Source organism: Haliaeetus leucocephalus, unplaced genomic scaffold (genome assembly GCF_000737465.1).
Source record: "Haliaeetus leucocephalus isolate CR32 unplaced genomic scaffold, Haliaeetus_leucocephalus-4.0 Scaffold819, whole genome shotgun sequence".
Taxonomy (NCBI): domain Eukaryota; kingdom Metazoa; phylum Chordata; class Aves; order Accipitriformes; family Accipitridae; genus Haliaeetus; species Haliaeetus leucocephalus.
This window is the reverse complement of record NW_010973255.1, coordinates 3,349,128-3,373,090: the sequence shown is the minus strand read 5'-3', so window position 1 is coordinate 3,373,090 and position 23,963 is coordinate 3,349,128. Positions and strand designations below refer to the sequence as shown.

The 23,963-nt window shown below is 37.7% G+C and overlaps 1 protein-coding gene across 1 annotated transcript in view; it reads right to left on the bottom strand.

Moving 5' to 3' along the window:
- The window catches only part of SYNE1 (spectrin repeat containing, nuclear envelope 1), a 250,787-nt gene that overhangs the window by 63,066 nt on the left and 163,758 nt on the right, over positions 1-23,963 (bottom strand). Inside the window, exons 95-110 of the mRNA XM_010581892.1 lie at positions 20,881-21,012; positions 20,038-20,171; positions 18,497-18,647; positions 17,528-17,659; positions 17,210-17,365; positions 16,081-16,290; positions 14,463-14,564; positions 12,592-12,711; positions 10,562-10,762; positions 9,727-9,900; positions 9,150-9,281; positions 6,146-6,342; positions 5,039-5,171; positions 4,455-4,637; positions 3,048-3,197; positions 1,866-2,042 (exon numbers count right to left, since the gene is read on the bottom strand). Coding sequence (XP_010580194.1) covers positions 1,866-2,042; positions 3,048-3,197; positions 4,455-4,637; positions 5,039-5,171; positions 6,146-6,342; positions 9,150-9,281; positions 9,727-9,900; positions 10,562-10,762; positions 12,592-12,711; positions 14,463-14,564; positions 16,081-16,290; positions 17,210-17,365; positions 17,528-17,659; positions 18,497-18,647; positions 20,038-20,171; positions 20,881-21,012 — 2,484 coding nt within the window. The remainder of the gene's footprint in view (positions 1-1,865; positions 2,043-3,047; positions 3,198-4,454; positions 4,638-5,038; positions 5,172-6,145; positions 6,343-9,149; positions 9,282-9,726; positions 9,901-10,561; positions 10,763-12,591; positions 12,712-14,462; positions 14,565-16,080; positions 16,291-17,209; positions 17,366-17,527; positions 17,660-18,496; positions 18,648-20,037; positions 20,172-20,880; positions 21,013-23,963) is intronic.

Genomic DNA, 23,963 nt, shown 5'->3' with positions numbered 1-23,963 from the left:
TGTGAGTGAACTAAGGAAAGCAAGTAGCAGACTAAAGTTCCTTAGAATAGCAGACTTTGGTTTGTTCAGGTCCCATGGGAAGTTGTACTGAAGAACAAAGGAGTCCAGGAAGCTGGTTGATCTTCAAGGACAAATCCTCAAGTCACAAAAGTGACAAGTCCACAGAAAGTGGATTACAAAGAATGGGCCTACAAGCATGGTCTGGCCATGCAGCGCTGATGTTAGGAAAGCAAAATCTTGGCTGGAACTAACTAGTGAGGGACAGAAGCCCTTCTTGTTACTCTTCACAAGTACATCAGCAACTAATGGGAAACCACAGAAAAATCTGAAGTACACAGTGTCTTCTTTGCTCTGGTCTTACTGACAAGGTCTCCTCTCATGCCTCCCACGTCTTCATCCCAATTAACAAATTTTGGCATACAGAGGTACTAGTCATGGCAGAGAGGGAAAGAATTAGGGGCTACTTAAGTAAACTGGACATACAAAAGTCCACGGAACCAGACAGGATGCATGTCAATGTCATTTCAAGGTTGCCATCTATCACCTTTAAAAGGTCATGAAGGTTGGAGGAAGTTGCTGGTGACTGGCTTACCACAAATCCTGCCAGAAGCCATTTCCACATGCATAAAGAACAACAAGGAACAAGCTTGGTCTTACCAAGGGCAAATTGTGCCTGGCCTGACTGATTGCTTCTGCTATGATGATATGACTGTCCCTGTGGACAAGTGAAGAGTAGGACATACTGTTTACCTTGGCTTTTTCAAGACTTTTGATATGGTATCCAGTAGGGTAGCAAAACTGAGGAGACATGGGCTGGATGGGAGGTTTACAAATGAATGAACTGACCAGAGTCATCAGGCTTAAAGGTTAGTGGTAAATATTTCAACATCTATCTGGCAGTTATTTACAAGATCCATGTTTAGAGTCAGGCCTGGGGTTGATATTTAATACTGTCATCGATAAATTGAATGACATGACGGACTGTACTTTCAGCAGATTCATAGATGACACTGATTTGGGAGAAGTAGTTGATACACTGGTGAGTAGGGCTGCCATTCAGAGAAACCTCAACAAGATGAAGGAATAGGTTCATCAATCCTCATGAAATTCAGCAGAGACAAATATAGAGTCCTGCACCTGGGACAAAATAACCTTGTGCAACAACAGAGGCTGGTAGCAGGCTGGATAGAAGAAAAGGACCTAGGGGCTATGGTGGGCAATAACTTGAGCATAATAAATCAGCAGCGTGCATTTGTGCTGATGAAGGCCAACTGCAGCCTGGGTTAGATTATTGAGAGTGCACCCAGTAGGTCAAGAGAAGGAGTTCTTTCCTTCTCTTGACACTTGTGACCCATTTTGGGCCCTCCAGTGCAAGGGAGAGATTGACTGAATGGGCATAAGGTCGTTAGGGGGCTGGAGCACATGACATACCAGGAGAGGCTGGCTTCATTCAGCCTGGGGAAAGAAAGCAAAGGAAGCATCTCATTGTGCTGTCCACTCCTTATGGGGAGGTATGGGGAAGATGGAGGCAGACTATTCTTGGAGATGTGCAGTAAAAGGAGAATAGGTAACAGTCACACAAGTTGCAACAAGGGAAATTCTGATTGGGAACAAGGCAAAAACTTGTCCCCCACAAAAGTGGTTAAGCACAGGAATGAGCTGTCCAGAGAAGTTGTGGAATCTGTCCTTGGAGATTTTCAAACTCGGCTAAGCAAATCCCTGTGCAATCTGATTTAACTGTAAAGTCAGCTCTGTCTGAGCAGGAGGTTGGACTAGATGACCTGCAGAGGCTTCCAACCATTATAACCTTATATTTCCATGTATTTTGAAAGTTCGCTACAGAGCAGTGAGGTTTTTTTCTTTACCTTTTCTGTTATCAGGCCTTGCAGGATCTGCCAACGTCTGTTCATTGCTCCAAGTTGTTCAGCAAAATCAGTTTTGTCACTACGTTTACTTTCAACATCCTGGCTGCTAATTTGTAGCACTGATTGGTTCACAAAGTCTACTGTCAATTGTTTGCAATTTAAATCTATCTTGAAACCCTAGTAGAAAAGAAGGGAATAAAAAACCCCAAACATAAGTACCATAATTTCTCACCTTCCTGCAAAGCAGAGGAAAAATGTTCACAAATTACAGCTTTACTACAATTTAGCTAAAAGGGGTTTTAGCAACTGACCGGCAATTTAAAACATTGTTAATTTTTCCTAAATACTGAGAAATAAAGCAGCAATACACTGCCTTTGGAATAAAGAATCTGCCTCCCCCCCCCCCCCCAAAACAAAAAACAAAAAACCCAACATCTGTAAACATATTGATATTGGTCTAAAGGACCAGATTTAAGAAAAATTGGCTATATATTATTTTATTTAGTCTCACAATTTTTAATACAAAACCAGATAAGATGGAAAATATTCTTATACATGAAGAATAATAGCCAAAAAGTAAAATGATTTTTCAGGAGGCTAGTGAAACAAATCTGACATTGAGAAGAAAGTCACTGTGTGTAGATCTATTACAAGAGTGCTACTGATATAGTTAAAGAAGTGAAATTGTGTTACATCTATACTCCTTAATAGTTATCTCAATATATAGCATCTCTCCTTTTTGCTTCAGATACCGATCAAAATTATCTTGATCTGTAAACCACTGGCCACCTTCCATTCAAGAACAGGCTACACTTTGAGGAGAAGGTGACACTATGCAAAGAATTCATAAAACAACTTATATAATTTGCAAAGTGCTTTGTGGTTTTGGGTAAAAGACAGATCTAATAAGGTTTAATCATGCATATTGGTTTGGATTTACCTGGAAATTAAGGTAAGCATATTAAAAATTATATTCCTGCCATAAATAAACAGCAGAGTAAAAGTAATTTGGGCTTCTTTTCCACAGTATCAAATATTAACCAATTATAACTTGTGTACAATTCTAACCACTCCATAACGTAAGGGTTTTTTTTTTCCCTTAAATCACTTATACTTTACATATGTATATATATTGAATGGGGGTAATTCAAAAGGGAAATCAATAACATTTCCACTCAGTACCTTGTACTTCTGGACATAATCCTGAATGACTTTCTGTCCTACTACATTTTTTATGTTCTCTTCATCCTGCTGAATGACATTTTCCATCAGGGAAATCCAGCTCATAACTTCAGTGATAGCATGGCGAGAGGGAATTTTGTCCATCTGGAGCTGTAGAGATAATAGACTTAAAATGCATGTTGTGAAGAAAATGGACAAGAATTCCTTGCTTTGCATTACCATAGTACATTTCCTTTACCTGCTCTTATTATCATGTTATTCTACATTCATAACATATCACTGAAGTTTATAAAAAAAAGAAAAAGAAAGGTTTTAACAGGAGATACATTGTATAACTGCATGCATCCTTATAAGAAAATATTATATTAAAGGCTTTTTATTTCCACTCTTATTTGTACAAAGAAACTGGACAAACACAAAGATTCCATTTCTGACTTCCTAAAGGTTTTGCATTCTCATTCCAAAATTCTGTATTGGACTTATGTAGAAGATCAACTGTAACCTATGCTTTTCCTGTCCTTGTAAATGGCTAATGAATAGACGCATGGAAAATAATTTTATACTACTCTTGTGTGGTGATTTCCAAATGGGCTGATTTTGAGTAGTACCTGTTTTTTTCTTAAAAGACTCACTTTCAACATTTGATACAGTAGTGCTTGCTTACTCAGAAACGTTTTCTATGACATTTTTAGATAGACATATATATTCTGCATTACAAGACAATTCAGAGAACTACTGAATGACATTATTTTTTTAATATAATAGACTCAGTTAACATGTGTTACCCTTCCTCTCTCCCCCTACATCGCAATGATATTACTAATTCTGAGAGCATTCCAAATTGTAAACTGAAGTGATGGCTTACACTGATAACCTCCTAGCAACTAAATACTAAACCAACTTTTAGACCAGTATAATTCTTTAACTTCAGTATTATAGCATTAAACTCCCCCCTCAAAACTACACAACCAAAACCCTCCTGCTCCTACACACACTAGCAGGAACCTTGCACAGTGTTTTTAGATTTATTTTGTCTTGCACAGACATGAACCCAGTCTATTCAATTTGAACAAAACCACCATCCAAATCTGGCAGGGCACAGGGATGTGAACTTCCTTTTTCCAAAAGACATACCAACATGTTGAAAAAACCCTCATCTGTTCTTTGGTTAAAATTTAAGAAATGTAACTGTGAAAGTCTGAAATTAACACCAATTGGTGTTAGACAGTATGGGTACAGGATTTGGACATAAGTGTAAGCTTTCCCACATTAAAACAGGAGTAACTTTGTTCCTATCTTGCCTCACATGGATAAATTGAGGAAGGGAGCAAATATCTCTCAAAGGCAGTGCCAACCATACAGTCTGAATTTTCTGGAATATGAGAGGCCAGCACTGGCTTTCCTTACCTGGTGCAATTTCTCTTGTACTGCTGGGATTTGTGTGAGCAGCTCTGTCCACTGACTGTCAATGTGGGACAACCCTGCACGCAGTGCTGCTGTATCCACCTTCTTCAGCCTGAGGAGCTGGTTCCCAGTGCTCAGGACAGAAGATTTCTGTGATGATTTAGCATCCACTTCTTTTGAAAACTCCTGTAAGCAGAACCATTTTTGTGGAAATAATCAACTATTTGTTGTACTCAAAGCTTTACCTCAGAAAGCTAAGAATATCCTCCCTTCCCTTTAAAAATGTGTACTTTAGTGTTTACCAGCTACACTTCAGACCAATTGAGAGCAAAAATTGTTTACTATCATAAAATCATTTTTCTGTTTTCAGAATCATCAAGCTTTACAATCATTGCATATAGCAAAGGAGTACTTAATGTGCATACACATCAGATTTTTGAAGGACAGCTCTCCTACAGAAGGGGATTTTTTTTTTTTTTTTGCATAGTCACTACTTCAACGATGAGAAAAAGTATAACCATATGATTGCTTAACTATTTATTTGTAATTGGAGAGAAAAAGGTGTCCTAGGTCTATGAATGACTTACCAAAAAGGAGTTCAGGTGGTCTCGGACTGTTTCCAGTTCCTGAGGAACTGTCAAAGACTGCTGGCTCCAAAACTCAAGTCGCTCCTTTGCAGATTGCAACCAATGTGTCAATTCATTTGATTCACTCTGATACCTGTAAAGATGTTTAAAGAAAACTAAAACAGTCATCGCTGCTTCGCACCTCCAACTGAGCAGTCTCTCCTCCAATTTTAAAAAACCATGATTTAATTTTAAAGACTGGCATGGTATGAGGAAGCTATTATTTTAGCCATTACACCCATAATTCCTAGCAGTGCCTTTGTTTTACCCCTTAAGAAAAACTAAGTTTAGTGAAGAACTAGTAACTGGGTTACAAATCTGTTTGGGCAAGCTGTAACAGCACCCCACCCCACACACATAAACAGATTTTTGCTTTCCATTAGAAGGCTCAATCTTCCAAAAAGCTTTACCACAAGGTCTCTCAGAGCAGAAATTTAATTTTTTTTTTCAGAAACTATGTCCATATCATTTCATATGCCAAACAAGTAATGAGATGTCAGAATAAGAGTGTCTCCACATAACCTTTATACGTACAAACCCTTTATGTATCTCTCTTGAAAGGCTAGTGAGCCAACAAACCAGGGATACTATGAATAATAGACAAAACTTATATGCTACTTTTGAAATGAATTCTCTAAATGCTATACAAACGTATAGTAAAGGCAGTTAAAAGCTTCCTTCCATATATGCAATGACACAGACCCACGAGAACCCAGCAGTGGTAATGCCCCTACAAAAACATGCTGAAGCTACTCATGCTACCTAGCAAAGCACACACCCTTTCTCATCAACCTGTATGCACATGGAGCTTCTAAATTAGTCATCTAAATAAGATATCTTCTAACTTCCTCCCACCAGCTCTTATCTGGTACATGTTTTATTGCAAATGAGAGAGTATGATAGCACTTCTATGGAAAAGAAGTAGGATATTGTAGAGTAGTCAAACCATCATATGCATCTCAAAGTACTTTCTTTTAAATGTCGAATCTAATAGTTCTGAGTTCAGAATGACTTTGACCTGAATAGTGCAGGTGAAGAAGTTTATACTGTCCATTACATTAGCATTACCTTGTCCAGTGCTTCAGTATTGTCTCCAGCCTGTGAAGCTCCTTGGTAACCTTGCTGGTGTTACTTAACCAGTGTTCTCCTAGTTGGTTCAGTTGACTTTCGAGATCTGAACAGCTAACAGAGAAAAGGAGCCTTTTCCCATCATCTAGCACTTGGTATAATTTAGGTTGGTATTCAGTGAGGTTAGATCTCAGATGCTGTAATGACAGAGGAGATTGTTAGATAGCTCTGCAGGTCTCTGGTACCACACTTTCTCAACATTTAGTTTTCTTTTATTCTATTTAGTAACATATCTAATGTCACTACGGCACATCACATTTTTTGCCCTCTGCTCCAGGTCTAGAACTCCCTGAGAATCATCATAGAGGTAACCTGCCCAAAATCTGAACATGCTGTCACAGAACCCCTCACTTCAATATGTCTATTGATACCTCCTTATGACGAACTCCTCCTTGGTGTAGATATTTTACACTTGAAAAGAATATTTTCAAAAGAATCTTCATGGAGCCACACCATTCTGAGAGAAATTGATTAAAATGTCAGAACTTAGTCTACCATCTGCTGAAAACTTTACTTCAGTGAAAGTTAAAGGTGTCCAATATCTATTTATTAACAGTGGCCACTCTTCAGCCCTTTCAATGCCTATCTTCAGCTCTCTGGTCATCCAACTCTTTTTTTACTGATCTACCCTCCTGCTATCCATGGCTACAAAAGAGAAGATCACCCCACCCATCCACATCCCTGAACACAGAAAGCAATTGTTATGGCACAAAAAAGGAAAAAGGTACTGAAAAAGGAAAGGCTGTTGATACTCTGACTCTGAATCCAACCTGGAGCAGAGATAGATTTCATTTAAATGGTGACTTATGGATAGGTAAAGAATTCATATATGTCGGCAAATCTACCTGCCAAATTCCACTATCATTACACAAATAGTACGGATTTTAAAAACATCTGTATCTTTGACTAAGGTTGAGCACAAAATGTACATGCATTCCCATTTTTCAGTTCTGCTGAAACTAAAGTGTGCAAAACTACCAGTCTCATGGCGAGTACATAAAATTTCTATCACTCTTCTTATTTTTTCTTTCACATAAATAGAGCTCTAATAACAGAATATTATATTTATATATGTGTGTGTCTATGTAAATACTTACATACAACATATAGACACAAATAAATATAACTCCTACAGAGTAGCATAAAAAAAATCTAAGATAGTCATAAATTAATTATGATGGATTTTTAACCTAAATGTGGCCACAGGGAGAGAAAAACCAAAGTATTAAAAGTTATGCCACAGCAGAGTCTGAGAATCTGGATTTGAATAACCTAATTTATGTAACTGACAAGAGAAACAAAAGAGGAAAACTAATCTAGGGTCAGGACCAAAACAATCAATGCCTAGCATTAAACGAAACCAAAATAAAACCCACGCACAATAGATTGCTTAAGTTCTCCTCATACCATTGCAAAAGCAGAAAGCTGTCTGGTAAAAGAACAATATACATAAAAAATTCAGAGTAGACAAAAAGTCAACTTGAAAGAAAAATCTGGCAGACATTTTTCTGTAAAACAAAACAAGAAAACAAAAAACCCCAACCAAAGTGTCTGGTGTATAATGAGACAAAACACTAGACCAGAATTCTCATTTTGAGAACAGACTGAAAAAACAGGATGTGGTAGAAAACCTATATTTAAACTACTACTTCTTGTTGCATTTGAGAAGGAAGGCAACTCGGGGAACCACAGGTTGTTCAACCCCACCTTGCTCTTTGGAAAGATCATGGAGCACATCCTCTTGGAATCCATTTTCAAAGGACCAAAAGGTTATCAGGAATATTCAGCTTGGATTCACTACCTTGACAACATTTTATGACAAAATTACTGTCTCTGTTGATGAGACTGAATTCAGCATGGCCTTTGACACTGTTTCCCACAGGACCCTCCTCTGGAAGCAGAGAGAATGGGGGCTGGATAAACGGACTGTTACATGGGTTGAAAACTAGCCGCATTACCAGTCTCAAACACTAGTGATCAAAGGCTTGATGTCTGGCTGGCAGACTGTAATGGGCAGAGTACTCCAGAGACTGTTGATATTTGAGCCCAAACGTCTTCAACATCTTCATAATGGCATACATGATGACAGAGAGCAGTCCCTCAGTAAATTTGTGGATGACACTAAAGTACGGAGAGTGGTTGAGACAAATAATGGCAGACCTAGTCCAGAGACACTTTGATAAACTTGAAGTTGGAGGCAGCAGAAACCTCAGGACGCTCAACAAGAAGTGCAAATTCTGTGCCTTGGGCAGACTAACCCCATTTTCTCAGTACAGGCTAGGAAGGGAATGGCTAGTGTATTTAACCTGGCATCTTCCATAACCAAAACATCATGAATAAGGCAAGCCACAGCACTGGCCTAGGTTAGGACTGTGAACAACCAACTTAAGTTCTTTTATAATCTTCATCTACATGGTGCTGATGAGGCCACATCTTGTGTATCTGATTCTGCTCTGCCCCCACCTCCCACCAAGTTCAAGAAGAAGGTAGTAGTCAGGGCTGGTGTAGAGCTATTAAGACGTTTGAGGACCTAGAGCACATGTCCTTTAAAAAGAGGCTGAGGGAGGTTTGCTTGGTTTAGATTGATTCACAGGAGGATAAGGGCCAGTCTAACAAAGGCCTACACTATTTGGAGTAGAATCAAAAAGATGACAGAGGTAAATGCTCCTCAGTAGTGCCACACAATATAAAAAAGACAATGGTGACAAGCTGAAAGTTGAAGATTTAGATTGGGCATTATAGAAAACCTTTTCACTAGGAGGTGGTGCAGCACTGCAACTGGACCCCAGCTTGCCTGTGGGATCTCCATCTTTTGAGGTTTGCAAAGCCATTGCTGATCCCCTCCATGGCAACTGTCCTACTTCAAGTGGGAGGTTAGACTAGATGACCTTCAGAGGTTCCTTTCATCCAACTTTTGCATAAAGAATGCCTAAAAAGCACCAACCTGGAAAAGTGTAATCCGGTCTGTAAGCCTGTCCTCTGTCTCTTCCACCAAACCAACAGTGGGGATGCTACCTTCAACAGACTCCAGCTGTCTGCTAAGTTCCTGGTAATCTTCATCCAGATGCATCCAGGTCTGCAAACACAAATTATCCATGTATATGGTGAATATTGAATCTGTGTGTCTAGAATTTTTATTACTTGCTTTCTTGATCTGAAATCCTATAGCTGCATGGTTGTGACTGTACAGAAATAACAGTACAAATGTCCAGTGAACCTACAACAAGACACCATTCTGTGTCAAGCACAACTTTTAGCTAGAACACATGGATAAAGCTGTCATGTTCTCCTTGTCAGCTAAAGTTAAGTAGCTCTTCTAAATTTAGAGGAACACAACTTGTGTCACCTAAAGGTCACAACAGCTAAATAGCAAAGATTGCACGTAGTTTGTCAGTGTCTTGTGTGTATGACAAAAGGGACTGATGTCCATCAGTTCTGTCCAATCACAAGAAATCAACATTATAGAATAACCTGGTGGTTGATCACAATGGCAGTACAGAAAAGACCACAGAAATTCTCACCTCTAGAATGTATTCCAGCTCCACACCTCGTTTATGAGCCAGCTTTAATACAGCTGAAGCTTGTGTCATTAGCTCTGAATGTGACCGAGTTTCCTTCAAGAGAGCAAAGCTACTCATCTTTCTAAAGAGTGTTTCCGTCAGGATCATGTGAGACTCCAACCCCTGAAAATATTCCTGAGAAATTTGGGTGTGAGGGAGAGGGTAAAGAAAATAATAGAAAAGAGAAAGTACAATTCTTATTCAATTCATTACCAATAAACCAACATTTTAAGACAACAGCAGTACAATCAAGTATCTGTAGACATAGAATCAGGTAAACTTTTCACTCCAACACACAATTTAAAAAGGACAACAGCCTTTTTAAAGAAAGAAAGAGATCATCCTTTCCCCGCAAATTCCACCCCAACTCTCATTCCATAAACAAAAATAGCTTAAATCAAATATACACCACCAAAAATTCTGCCTAATAAAAAAATATGGAAAATTCTTCTTATAGTTTGTAGGTGCTGTTAGCAAACACAAATTTCTCTTGGGAAAAATGGAGTGGTGGATGAAATTGCTATGTAGCATGACAGGACAAGAACAGGAACTTTTATTAGAATAAGGAAGAAGATGGAATTTGCCCAGGTTCACCTTCAACAGAACATTTGAAAATCATTCAGCCAGAACAGTTCATTGATTCCAATTTAAAATACAGTAAGTTTTAATATATCCTGATTTAATACTGGCCCACCATTCTGAAAAGCTCCTGAACCTTTAAGAACAGAAGGTTAGAAATTTGCTGTGTACAAGCTTACAGTCATGATTAGTCCAGAAATATGTCACAGTTTCTTACCTTATGTTTGTCAAGTAGCAATCGAACCTCTTCCTTAGAAGCAACAATCATTTTCTGGCCACAAGACATCTTTTCTTGGCCTGTTTCTACCAGGCCAGCCAGGTCCTGCAAAGCCTGTTCATACTGCCTCTTAAGAGCCAGATTCTGATTCAGGTCACTCCGTCTGGATCCAATGATCATCATGAGCTCATCATACTTATCCTTGGGGGCAAAGAGCAGCAGTGATGATCCTTATTTCACACCTACACATCTTCCTAGAACCAACCTTATTGTCCTTGTATTCTTCTGTGAATACTAGCAGAATAACATCTATTCCCTGATCAAAAAGACTATGCAGATATACTGTCTTCACTGATAAATTAACAAGTCACGATTTAAAGAGAGAAGAAATTAAGCAAGACCTGCAACTCTTTCAAGTGCATACATTTGGGAACAAAGTTAGCAGAGTCCCAAAGGCTTGCTTTAAGTAGCAAAGGAGTAGGGTGATTGGGCTTAAGTCATCCAAAACCAGATTACTGTGTGGCTACTGCACACTGCAGATGCTGTTTACATTTGGCTTCTTATATGGCAGAGGGTTGGATGGACTCCATCATGGCTAAAGACTATAGGCATCTCAAAGCCAGATGTTTCCCTCTCCAGCCCCAGTAGCTTACTGGTAGCAAGCAAGATACATACAACCTGTAAAAACCAAACCAGGCCTAGAATAGCAATATACTTTATATAGAACAGTAAAGTCCAGAAAAAGTGCAGTGTGTACTTCACAGTGTGCCCATACGGCCAAATTACAAAATGAACCAAAAGGAAGAATCTCATCAGTTTCCATGTGTTATTACTCATCTTGCATACCTCAACCATGAAAGTGAGGAAAAACCCACAGATGCTTTTCTTCCCCTGAACAGGACTACCTTCTTGTTTTGGTTTTGAGAATTGTATTCTCAGAACATATGTCTGACTGTGAGGATAAGCCTGTACTTTTGATCAAGACAAGACATCCAGAAACTAATAAACCAAACTATCTCTATGAGCATCCAGTGTAACAGCAAAGTACCTACCCTCAGACTGCAGCTGGCTGTCCTAGCTTTAAAGAGAAAATTGTGAGAAATGCAACTATCAAAAAATCAAAAGGAAGGCTTTTCTAAAAACTGAAATCAAGGGTGGGGGAGGATATCTATACACATAATCTGACAGAAAAAAGAAAAAAAAGTGGAAGGCTCTAAGACCATATGGATAAAGAACTGGGCAAAAGACACATTTGCACAAACTTTTGTCATTCATTTTAAATTGAGATCACTGTTTTGTTGGCTTAATAAACTTATGGTCCAGTTTCATCTGTTTTCTTTGCTTCCAATTTATTATTATGTCATTATAAAGGGTAAAATTCAGTGATAAACCTTCTCCTTGATCTTTCCTTAAGCATTGCCCTGCCTCAGCACCAAACTGCTCACAGAGGAGTTTCAACAGCCTTATAGAAGTTCTGGATCAATTACCCACACATATCTACTTCAGAGAGCCTTAAGATAAAAGTCCTGCTACTTAGGTGTGTTCAAAACCAAATCTAACTGAAAGCATGCAGGAACATGACAGCTGTTCTAGTAAAAGCAGAACATTTCCAGCTTCAGGTCACACTTAGCTATCTATCCCCTTTCATCCCCCTCGGCGTTTTCTAATGACAGATGTGAGAGAACTAAACCCCAGATCACGAGACACTGGTGAGAACAGGGATCAACCTTCAGCAGACATTTATGTTTACATGCTAAACTTTATCTGTTTGAACAGGCAGTCAAGAAGAGCTGAAAGAAAACATGTTTTTCTGTGTTTTTATGATTAATGCTAATTTGCTAATAATAGAGATGTTAGAAAATCTGGAAATGCAAAAGTAGAAAAAGTAGGTGAATCAGAAAATATTCTTTTATAGACACTGAAATGCTTTTAAATACACTTTCCTGAACTGCCTTATGAACAATAAAAAGGAGCATATTAATATCTTTAATCTCACCAGATAGATCTAGGATGGAACTTACGAACCATACCTGGATCTTAGACAGCTCTTGCACAGAAGATTGGTCAATTTGTAGCTTGTCTACACGCTTCTTTAATTCATTGATTCCAGCGTCTAGTTCCTTCAAACCTTCTTCTGCCTGCAGTATGACCTGTATTTGAAAATTACATCATTTAGTTTGAAGGTTTAATAACAATACTGTAGCTACCATACATATTCTCTTTTCTGCCTGAAGTATTAATCAGTCCTTCAATCTGCTGAAATTTTAAAGGATACTGTAAAGAAAAAGTATTAATTCAAAGTTGGGAGACCCTGGCTTGCTTCTTAAAGTTAAATACAATACAGCATTATTATTTTTTTAACAACAAGCTGTTTTAGTATCATACACTATTTTATACCAAACCTTGCTGTGAAGTTCCATGCTTTTAATTATATAGCACAGGCACAAAAGGACTATTATTTTTTCTAACACCTTCTTCTAAAGCATTCTTTCTATTAACACTCATTCCTGTCATATCTGAGTACCAATCAAACAACCACCACAGCAGAAGACACATGATAGCAAAGAGCTGTACATAGTTCCCTTTCAGGACCAGAATAGGGCCAAAATTACTGTCAAGCAAAAGGACCTGTACATCCCCTTTTGCACTTGGAAAACTACAACGTAAGAACACAGGTTGGTATTTGCAAGTGTATGCAGGTGATAACTTGACTTTTTTCAATGGAAGCTACAAGCTTTCCTAAGTCTTTCAACCTAGGAGTCTGCTGAAGTAATGCATGCAAGCTATAACAAATTTAAAAGCACAAAGTAGACTCCTGTAGTTAAAGTCCTTTGTTAAGGCCCTTTCTTGGAAACTGCCTATCCATATATGCTTAAACTATATATGTGAGCAGAACTCCTGACTCCCAGTAATGCAGAGGATGCACAATACAGTCACTAAAATTAAACTTCATGCAGCTAAGTTACCTGGCTGTTTAAGGGCTTTATCTCTACCTTCCCAATCACATCTTAAACAAACAGCAATGCTTTTAAATTTGAATGTTTTATCAGCCAAGGTAGATGTTCAGAAACAAATCAATTCAGTTGCTTTTATTACCATGTTTTTTTCCTATTTGGTTGTTAAATTAATGACACAGGAGATAAATTTTTGCCAATCTTTTGCATCATGGAAGACAGAAAAGAAAGTCACAGAATGCCAGCTCTCTTACTCATACAGAAGACTTAAAATTCCTTCAATATTTGATTAACAGGTATATAAAAAGACCACTATTTCTGTTTAGCTGAAAGATAAGCCTCTTTGTCTCAGTCACCTGCTGGCACCAGACATCAGTAGCTCCTGGGTAACAAGAAACACCTGTAGAAAGTAGCCCTTAGCATACTTCATTCACTTTTCTCATTGGCAAAACAGAAACAAGGAAATGGTATATATTTTGTCATATTAATAATTAATTATTCATCAGGCAGCTCCTGATAAAGAAAAAACAATTATTGCCTTAAATTAAAATGAAAAACAGTGAAGATGTTACTATCAACCAGTGCAGAAGAAAGTGCCTTTGGTTTTTAATAAAGTGTAATAGCCAAACAATTTAGTCAAGCTTTAGACTTTTTTTGGTTCATTGAAGTTTTCTTTCTTTCAAATACTGCCCAGTGTATGCAAAACTAGGTCAGCTGGGGAGACAAGAAAGACACTTTGTGTTGTTTTGTTTTGTTTTGGTTTGTTTGGTTTTTTTTTTTTACTTTATAAACACTGTAGTACTCTCTTGGAAGTACTCATTTTCACATATTTTATGTGAACACATACATTCTCCCATAAAAAGCAACTGTTCTCCAGAATCTATTTATACTTTGAATAGAAACTTTACCTTTTCTCCCCTCCCTAAGTAATAGAGATTTGGTAATACCTGCATTTGTTCTGTTTCTGGTCTCTCAACTGCCTCTGCTAGTTTCTGTAGAACTAAATATTTGTTATCAGCCACCGATGTAAACAGGAGCTTCAGATCATTCTACAGGAGACAACAACAACAAATTATAACCAATCACAGCACAAACAAACTGAAAAATATTTTATGTTCTAAAAGGTTTAAAGCATTACAATGTTACAATGTCAGCACTAAGGCATAAAATCTATCCAAAATTGGAAGCATCACTATTAGACAATGCGAAACATTTAACATCGCTGAAAATCTGTAACTGGATATATATGAGCTAAAAGCTAAAGCAACGCCTCTTCAAAACATAACCTGTGAACACACTTCTGCTTCTGCCTTCTAATTTGATAATTAATTAGCAAGGGTCATTAGCTTCATTTAACAAAAATATGTTGTTCTTGTGTTTGTATTTTATTCAACCACATTAACTTGTAAACAAGCAAGGTTTTACTTTTTAAGACAAGCTTTTTTCATTACAAACTTGAGCAAATATAACAAAGAAGTAAAACAAGGCTTCAACAAATTACAGGGCTAACTACACATTACAGCTTTTAGAGTACCTTATCAGACTAGGCACACAAATATTACTTAGCAATTTTGCCAATCTACAATTACTCTTTTTTTCATGCATTCAACCCAACAGAAAATTACCAGCACATTTTTCTAAGATTTTCAGCATTATATAAGGGGTGCGTTACAGATTTTTTTTTTTTCCATGCAGTAATCCTTTTAAATTCTAAATATCTCTGATATATTAATAATGCACAGGATTCTAATTAATTTGTCAGCAAAGGCAGGCCTTTCATTGAAAGATGTGGAAATTTTTTTTTCCTACCTACTGTAGAGGAAAGGTTATGGAGTTTGGAACAAAATGCTGTAGTAACAACCTATGGAACAATGATCCTAATCTAAAGACAACAGGAATCTATTTTCCATTTTTTTTGGTTGTAATTTTTTTTTTTTTTCATTAAAACTAAACCATACTGAAGGCTTTATATGAAAATAATAGGAGAGAAGGTAGACACCAAGTGGAAACTGAAAGCATTTCTGAATTCTATTTGAAAAGATTTCTAAAAGCACATGGTTCTCCACTTCATTTTTTTCTGCTTTGCTCACTACAGACAGCTTGAGATACAAGCTCTTAGAGAGTAACGGGATGGTTTAAAGATGGTCAGAAAGGTGGGAATCAGTGTTATGTTTTCTACCTTATCTCAGCTAATAAAAACAGTGTACTCTATCATTTGTCAAATTATAGAATGTATAGAGTGGAACTCTAAAGTTGCTTTTTCTCCTTTGAGAACAGTAGTCAACAACTTTCTTTTATGTAATGCCAACAGGGTAAGAAAACAGGATGAATGATCACTTTACAATAATTGCATGAGTTGCAGAAGGCTTCTAGCAGAGAGTTCAAATTTTGAATCATGATTTGGGTGCCAAGCTTTGCATAGCCTAAGAAGCATGATTTTTCTGTAAAATCCTGTGACAACCTTGTTCTTTTGATTTGGTAGCAAAAATTCTCATTTCTTTGAGAATTGCACTCTTTATATCCCCATTTGGTGTGTACCCCTGTTCCTTCAGGTGGACATCATACCTTGAAAGTCACTATTTGCTGGAGTCGTCCTTTCATCTGATGGCATCTCTGGTTTACTGCTGACTCCAGTAAGGTCAGCCTTCTCATGAGACAATCCAAAGTGTCTTCTATAATATCCCTATTATCACCATTCTCAGGAAATATCTGAGCAAATAAATTCTTGTTCTTATCCATTTCTTCTGTTACATCTTTGATTTCTTTGGCAAGTGACTGATTTTATAGAAAACAAAACAAAGTGACAATCAGACATTCCGTAAAGCAGGCAAACATATTGCCATAACCATTGTCTAATTTTGCAGTGATGCAGTGACTTTTTTACATTGTTTAATATAGACACACTAGACAAAGTTATGCAGCTACAGTATCTCTGACAGTAAAAAGACCCCAGACTGCTCTGAGGAAAACAAGTCCTGAAACAAAATGATGTAGAATCATAGAATGGTTTGGGTTGGAAGGGACATTTAAAGGTCACCCAGGCCAACCACCCCTGCAATAAGCAGGGACGTCTTCAACTAGATCAGGTTGCTCAAAGACCCGTCCAACCTGACCTTGAATGTTTCCAGGGATGGGGCATCTACCACCTCTCTGGGCAACCTGTTCTGGTGTTTCACCACCCTCAGCGTAAAAAATTTCTTCCTCGCATCTAGTCTGAATCTACCCTCTTTTAGTTTAAAACCATTACCCCTTATCCTATCACCCCTCTCGCTCTCTTTCTCCCTCTCCCCAGCTCTCTCCCTTCCACACCGCCCCCTCCCCCTCTTCCCCCCGCCCCATTTAACGTTGATGAATTTGTACTGTTTCTATATCCCAGAGTATTCCTCCCTCTTTTTCACTTAATGTCAATTTTAACAATGTAGTGTTTGCTAATGCTTAGCAAAGAAGTTAAACAGAAGAAAGACTCTATGCTTAATTCTCTTCTGACCAGGCAAAATTTGGGTCAAGTGCTGCTTTCTGCAACATTCTCCACACAGTCAATAAAGTTACTTCTATCACTAGAATACTGCAATTACATAGAGATTATGACAGTGACATGTCACTTATCCAGGATTCTAATATTTTCTTTCTAAACACTACACAAAGTGTATCCTTATTGGCAATTTAAAGAAAGTCCTATTCATGGATTCCTTACCTCTTGCTTGCAGAGGTATGTTTCTGTTTCTTCCTCTGGCAACAGAGCTGTAGCAACAAAGACCTGTTCTTCCACACCATCTAGCCACAACGAGGTGGCTGTGACACCATTATACAGCTTCTGTTCAAGATGCAGGCTCTCCTCCACCCGTCCAGCCTGGGCAAAAGGAGCCAGAGAAGTCCAGAGCAGAACTACAAGATACTCTTTCTAACATCTAATATTTGGGAAAGGGCTGGATTTCCAGGTGGGAGCTAGAGGAGTTTTCATTGTAAATGTGGCTCTGCTGGAGGATAGGTGTAAAGACAATTGAAATGTTACCTCAGATGACACATCTTCAAAGGCCTGATTCAGTTCAACCAATACTGGTGACACTGATTTATCTCCATCCTGTCCTTCCTCCTTATACAAAGGCATTCCAGATATCAGTCTGTTTGGTCTGCTACAAAGCTGCTGAGAGAGAAATACTAATTAGGATGCTTCTACCATATATAGGGCACAAAATTCAGCTATACAGATTCTACTGCTGACTGAGGATATCACCAAATAATGCTCATGGTCCTCCCACGACTGTTCCGTGTCGTGATTATCTTGAATAAGAGGTTGCTCAACAGGAGGTTCACTAGAAGTGCAGAACAATTACTTGTGGCCAGAATTAGTAATGACTTATTTTTACCAAAAAATTACTTAACTACTGTTGAATGAATACAAGATATTTAGAATTTTGGAAGCTGATTTTAATGTAATGTTATATAAAGAATAGCGGGCCTGCATCTATTAACAATAAAATGGAGGATGTATGTTAATAGAGATCTTGGTTTGTCCCCGGTTTAGAGATTAATCTCTGTTTCTTTCAGTAAAAATTCTGTGGCTGAAATCACTTGCTTCTTTGTCACATACCCACTAAGGTCAAGAATTGAATGCAACCAATAAATTCAAACTGAAAATACCAGTTTTTCCTCTAAGTTGTTGCCAGAGTACTGGTCAATTCCAGAAGGATGATTTGTTACAGAATTATTGTGGGTTAGGTAAGTAGATCAGAATTTTGCCTAAGCCCTTTCTTCCTTTCTAGTTTATTCACCTGAATGGTAGTGCAGTTCAAATCACTTTAAACAAGAGCAGTGCTAGTGCCAATATTTAATAGTTTTTAAAGATGCCATAAAAATAAATTGTTCCATATTCTTTGCATTAACTATATTACATCAATGCATCTGTTATGCACATACTGTATCTCATGTTGTGACAACTGCTTTCATAGAGAAAATGCAAAGAGAAATTAAAAATAGCTACCAGCTGTTCTTGTTCCAAAGTTTTCTGGAGCAGTCTCTGCTTGGTATTGAACTCCTGGTTCAGGCTTTCCCATTTCACCTTCATCTGTTCTTCAGGTGATGGCTTCTCACCTTCGAAGCCTAATTCCTCAGAGAGTGTATCAGGCTTCTCACTGAATGGAAAGATGCATAAAGGTTTAACATATACAAAAGGTATTACTATACAACGTGTTTATTTCCTCTTTCAATTAGGAAATTCTACTTTTAAATCAAGTGCTACTTTTTAAAGCTTCGGCTTTTTTTTTTTTCCAGATAGTAGGACAAGGCTGGTTTGTAACAGCTAGAAGTTCTTGCCTGATGGGATAAAATGTACTTTCTGAGAAACTGTTTAGAGTTGCAAGTATCCATATTAAGTAAAAAAACCCAAATCAGACTGAATATATACTATATTGAAATGTAACCTTTAAAGAAGCTTTACTTCAAAGCATGAAATAATAAATTAAAAAAAATAATTATCTGACTCCTTCCTCACCTCCTTTCTCAAAATGCCAGACATACCCTGATATTTCAATGGAGGACAAGCGTATGAGTTTAGCTTTGGTAAACAGTGAATGAAGTTCAGCATTTTGTGTTTGATTTTTTTGTTGTTTTCTATAGTATAACACCATGTAACAGAAGTAAGCCTCAAACAGAAGGAAATAAGTACTTTCTGGCATTATAATAAAAACCCCACATTGAATTAACACAAATGCTGAGGAAAAGAGGTTACTGAGTACAGTTTATATTCCTTATGCAAGAGCCTTGGTTCTGCCGTCCCATGAAACTATGCTCATGTTCTAGACTTTGGCATGCTGGAGGAGCCACAAAGGTGCTCACTACTACTGAGATACCTCAAGGAAGTATTTTAACTGAAGGGTTGACTGTTCCTTGATTCTTAAGCTGATAATGTTCACCCTGGTTTCCTCTTCCCAAGACCTTGCCCTTTCTGCTCCCTGAAGGTCCACATAGGCAGTAGTTTTCTTCTGCCTTCTCTATGGCAGAAGTCTCTCAGTCAGAGCCAAGGCTTTTATAGACATCTACTTGTACCCAAAATGGGCAAGTGTGCAAGAAAATACACACCAGAGATTAAATTTGAAATATACAAGGCTTCAAAAAGAAAAATATTTACTAACTGCAGGAAAAATAAAATTAAGCAATGAGTATCCCATCTGGGAAGATCTGGTATCAATGGCAGACTACAAAGTTTTAGAGATCAGCTATGATTCACACACCAATGCTGGACCATAAAGCTATAGTAACTGATCACTGCTTGTCTAATGAATCCCGCTAGTTTGTAATTTTAGTGTGATGCTTGATAATAAGAATAAAAGGAATATCTAACTGCTGAAGATGATCTATTAGCACAAAACGGTTTGTGTAACTATATTATCAGAGCCGTGAATTATAAACCAGGACTCCAGTATCTTAGGTGCTGTATAAAAATGATAAAACAAAAATTAGAGGATTATATGCAGAAGAGGGATGTAAACATAAGGATGACAAAGCACAGTCAAAGAAATTCACTTTGCAGAAGACCAGATGAAAGCACACCTTATACATAGGCCTTCTGGAGCACCTTGCTGTGTTAGGATTTCTTCTCCACGGCATGCTACTGACCGAAGCAGATTCTTCTGCTCTTCTAGCTCTTGTTCCAGCTCCTAGAATAGCAAGTTACAAAACCCAAAACAAACCTCAGACAGAGTTTTTGCCTTGGAAGGATATATCTACATTGCATAACTGTCACGCAAAGATCATAGAGTCATAGAATCACTTAGGTTGGAAAAGACCTTCAAGATCATTGAGTCCAACCATCATCCATGCCCACTAAACCATGTTCTGGAAAGACAGCTGAGCTATTTCTCATATGGCTTGCTTGAACACCAAAAGCAGTGCAAAATCTCCACCCAGGGACACAGAAAAATTGGGTACATAAACCAGATTGTTGAACTAATTAACTAATGCAATGCAGTTGCTGGAACCTAACCTGGTGAGGATGTCTGTGTATCATGCAACACAGTATAAGTTGTAATGTGTGTATCTTTGCTTCTATAATGACAATGTTGATTGCTATTTTGAGCAAATACCATCTTCTCCTTATTGTAACTTTAAGGGTTCATTCAATTTAATTTTACTAATGGACAATGGAAGTATAGAGTGATTAAGTGAGTTGACCATGGTCACCCAGGGTGTCTAGTCTGCCTGGCTCTTACAGATCTAAAATAGTGACCTCAGATGCATCATTACAAATGCACTGAGTAAGAAACAGTGTAAATATGAAAATTTCAGTGGAAATATTAAAAAGAATGGTTCATCTACAGTGTCAAGCACAGTCTAAAGATGGGGGGAAAAGAAACACAAAACACCAACTTTCTGTTGCTGCAGGGTGCTCTGCTGTTGCTGTGAGCGAGTGGTTCTTGCTTGTGCCAGCCATTCTTGGACACTGGGGCTTTGTGAGGAAACAAAGTCCAGATCGCTCTCCTCCTTTTCTTGTAATGATCCCTGCTTTAAGAGAAAGAAATAAAGATTTTACAAAATCTCTTATATTGCTAGAGAGCTGGCAGGGCCAGCTCATCAACTTAAAAACACATGTAGTGCCACCTTTCACCTCTCAAGCTGCTAGCTCACATAAATTTTGAAGTGAGCAATGGCCTTAGATTTCTGACTTCTACTGGTCATTGGTTACTAGCAAGAAAGCATCCCTAAGAATGTAAAAATAAACATGCACCACTGCACTTAGCAGAGTCAGAGACCAGAGACCATGAACTGATGTGTTTCTGAAGACTGTTGCGCTTCTCCTAAAAACCATCACTGATCTGTAATGAAGGGTGCAGATATAACTGGCAATGCAGGGAATCAATGGGTTGTTTCTGCCAGATTTTTAGTCTAATTAAAGCCAATTTTCTGTCTAACTAAAAATGAGAGAATGCTGGTTATCTTTCTGGTCAAAATTTACTTATCAGTAAGTACATAACTCTATCCGTGGTTGGCAGAAACACAGTCAGTTAACAGCAGATTATATGATATGAACAGTAAAGACAATAAGAAAGACCAAACCACAGAATGTTATAATAGAAAAGCAAAAGCAACAGTTCCTTCACTTCATACTTCTATCATTATGTTTTTCTGACATGAGTGATTAGAAAGGCTTTCTGTGTAAGCAAAGCAAAAAAGAGCAAATGCCTTCACAGTTCCAAAAAATGCTTTATCAACTTCTTGACTTTTGAAATCCATGTTGGCTGTAAATTTAAATTATTTTAGCAGCCAATGTATACAAATGTAGGGATTTTAACACACTAGGCCTAATGTTAAAGACAGACTTGTAGGTCTGGCTACTTAGCTCTATCTATCTACACACCTCTCTGGATTTATTTAATTTTACTTGCAGGCATGCAAAGACTTTGGAGATATGTTTTTTTTTTTTTTTTTTTTTTTTTAAGCTTCTAGAGCTAAAGCTGGGGCTTATTTCCTCTTCCATTTTGTCTTCATATCTCATTTTTGTAGGATTCATATTTTGCCTATTACTCAGCTCTTATTCTAAATAGACTAAAAGCACCAAATGGTTCAGGCATTACAGCAGGGTCTCCAAAACAAAAACATGTTCCACATTCCAGAGAGCCTTTGTGTCAAATCAGGCAGGGACCAGCAGGACCAAAGGTGGCTGAGGAAACCCCTCTTGCCTCAACTGGTGCTCCTTATACTAACAACTGGGATAGACCTCTGTGACCAGTGTCCCTGGCACCAGGCACTGAAACAGCAGTGTTTTGCTAAATAGTAGAAGTTAGGTGTAAGATTTCAATTTTGAGGGATGACAAGTATACTGGAGTTGAAAGGACCGATTAGTGTTAGAGGATATAAACTGTAAGAGGAGCAAAACAGGCAGGCAGGTACCTAGAGCTGGAAAGAACCATAGAGCTCTTGCTCTATGAAATAGCTTTGTTCCACTAAGGATTCAGTCTGCAGGTAAACTGTGGTACTTTGTAGGAACAAGTTTCTAGAAAAGCTGATGTGGTTGGAGTGTGAACAATGTCATTATAGGATATCGGATTAGGCAAAGAAAATATTATGTGAGGGATAAAGAGGGTCTGAAATTTGAATTTTTCTATTAAAAATGAGAAAAAAGGCAATCTCTGTAAACTGTAAAAAAAAAAAAATCTGCTTCATTTTATATGCTCTAGGGACAATAGCCATTCAACTTGTGAATTCCTTTAGTGAATAGTAACTAGTTCTCCATTGCATTTGGGCAGACTGATTGATTTCAGTTAGATTTTGAGTCTCCTCTTCTCTGGGAAGAGGGTTGCGAAGCTTCAGTTTTGGAGTTACACTAAGACAAATAAATAGTAGTCCCACAGTTCCTGCAATAGCAAATAGTGTAAAAGGGATTGTGGCATTTGTGGGTGCATTGAGGTTTTGCAAATATGTTACTGTGCATACTTTTAAAATCAAAATTATTTGTGAACCAGATTTTATCATTCTTAAATCACAGAATATAAGTTTTAAAAAACACACTTGCATTCTCATTTGAATTCTGTCTGAAGGTACTGTATTACATTTCCATTAAATAGCCAGGGAAATAAGTGCTTGAAGCTGTCATTCCTGGGGACTGTCCACTCCAGCACAGAAACAACTGGAAAATCCCTGAAGAAAATGGTGATAAAAATTGACTTTTCAAAGGATTCAGAATTGTACAAACTTATATCAGGCATATTTGTCTTGTACAACTGAAGTAATTCCTCCCACAAATACACTTTGTAATAAAAATTAAAGAAGCACTATCTGTTTTTTTTTTACTGCAGAATCCATTTTACTTCTTTGTTTTATAAGGTGTCTATTTATTTTTATTGCCCCTAAGTCACAGAATTTAGTAGATAACAGTAATAAGGCAATGTTTCGTATGTCTTTCAAGGTGCTTGAAAAATGCTACATTTGGAATCAATGTAGTCTGGAACTCTCCTGATGAAGCATGTTTCTGATTAGTTTCACTGCTTTATTTTATCAATAAAGGAGTTGATCTCCAAATCATTTTTTCCATATCATTAATGACATTAATCAATTAAAGTTAGAAGGAATACTGAAATTGCTGCAAGGAAGTCACAGAATCTCACACTGGCTCCTAAAAAGCCTTGTGCCACAGGAATAACAGATATGCTGAAATACTGCTTTAAGGAAAATATAGCTCATTCTTTACAATGCTCTTGGTCTTGCAGTGCAACCTGGGAGGATCCTTCCTTTCCTTGGTGCAGGTTGGTCTATGCCTCTGGGCAATTACAAGGTTATCAGTACACCTAGAGACATGTGTAAGTCTGAGTTTCTTACATGCATGAGCAACAGTACTGTTAGCATGTAATATTTCTCAGGGTTAATAATGGCAGTGAATAAAGTTAGTGCATTTTAGGGCATCTGATGCTCTGAGCTTCAGTCCATAAGTAATACTTTATGCCTGATTGTTTGAA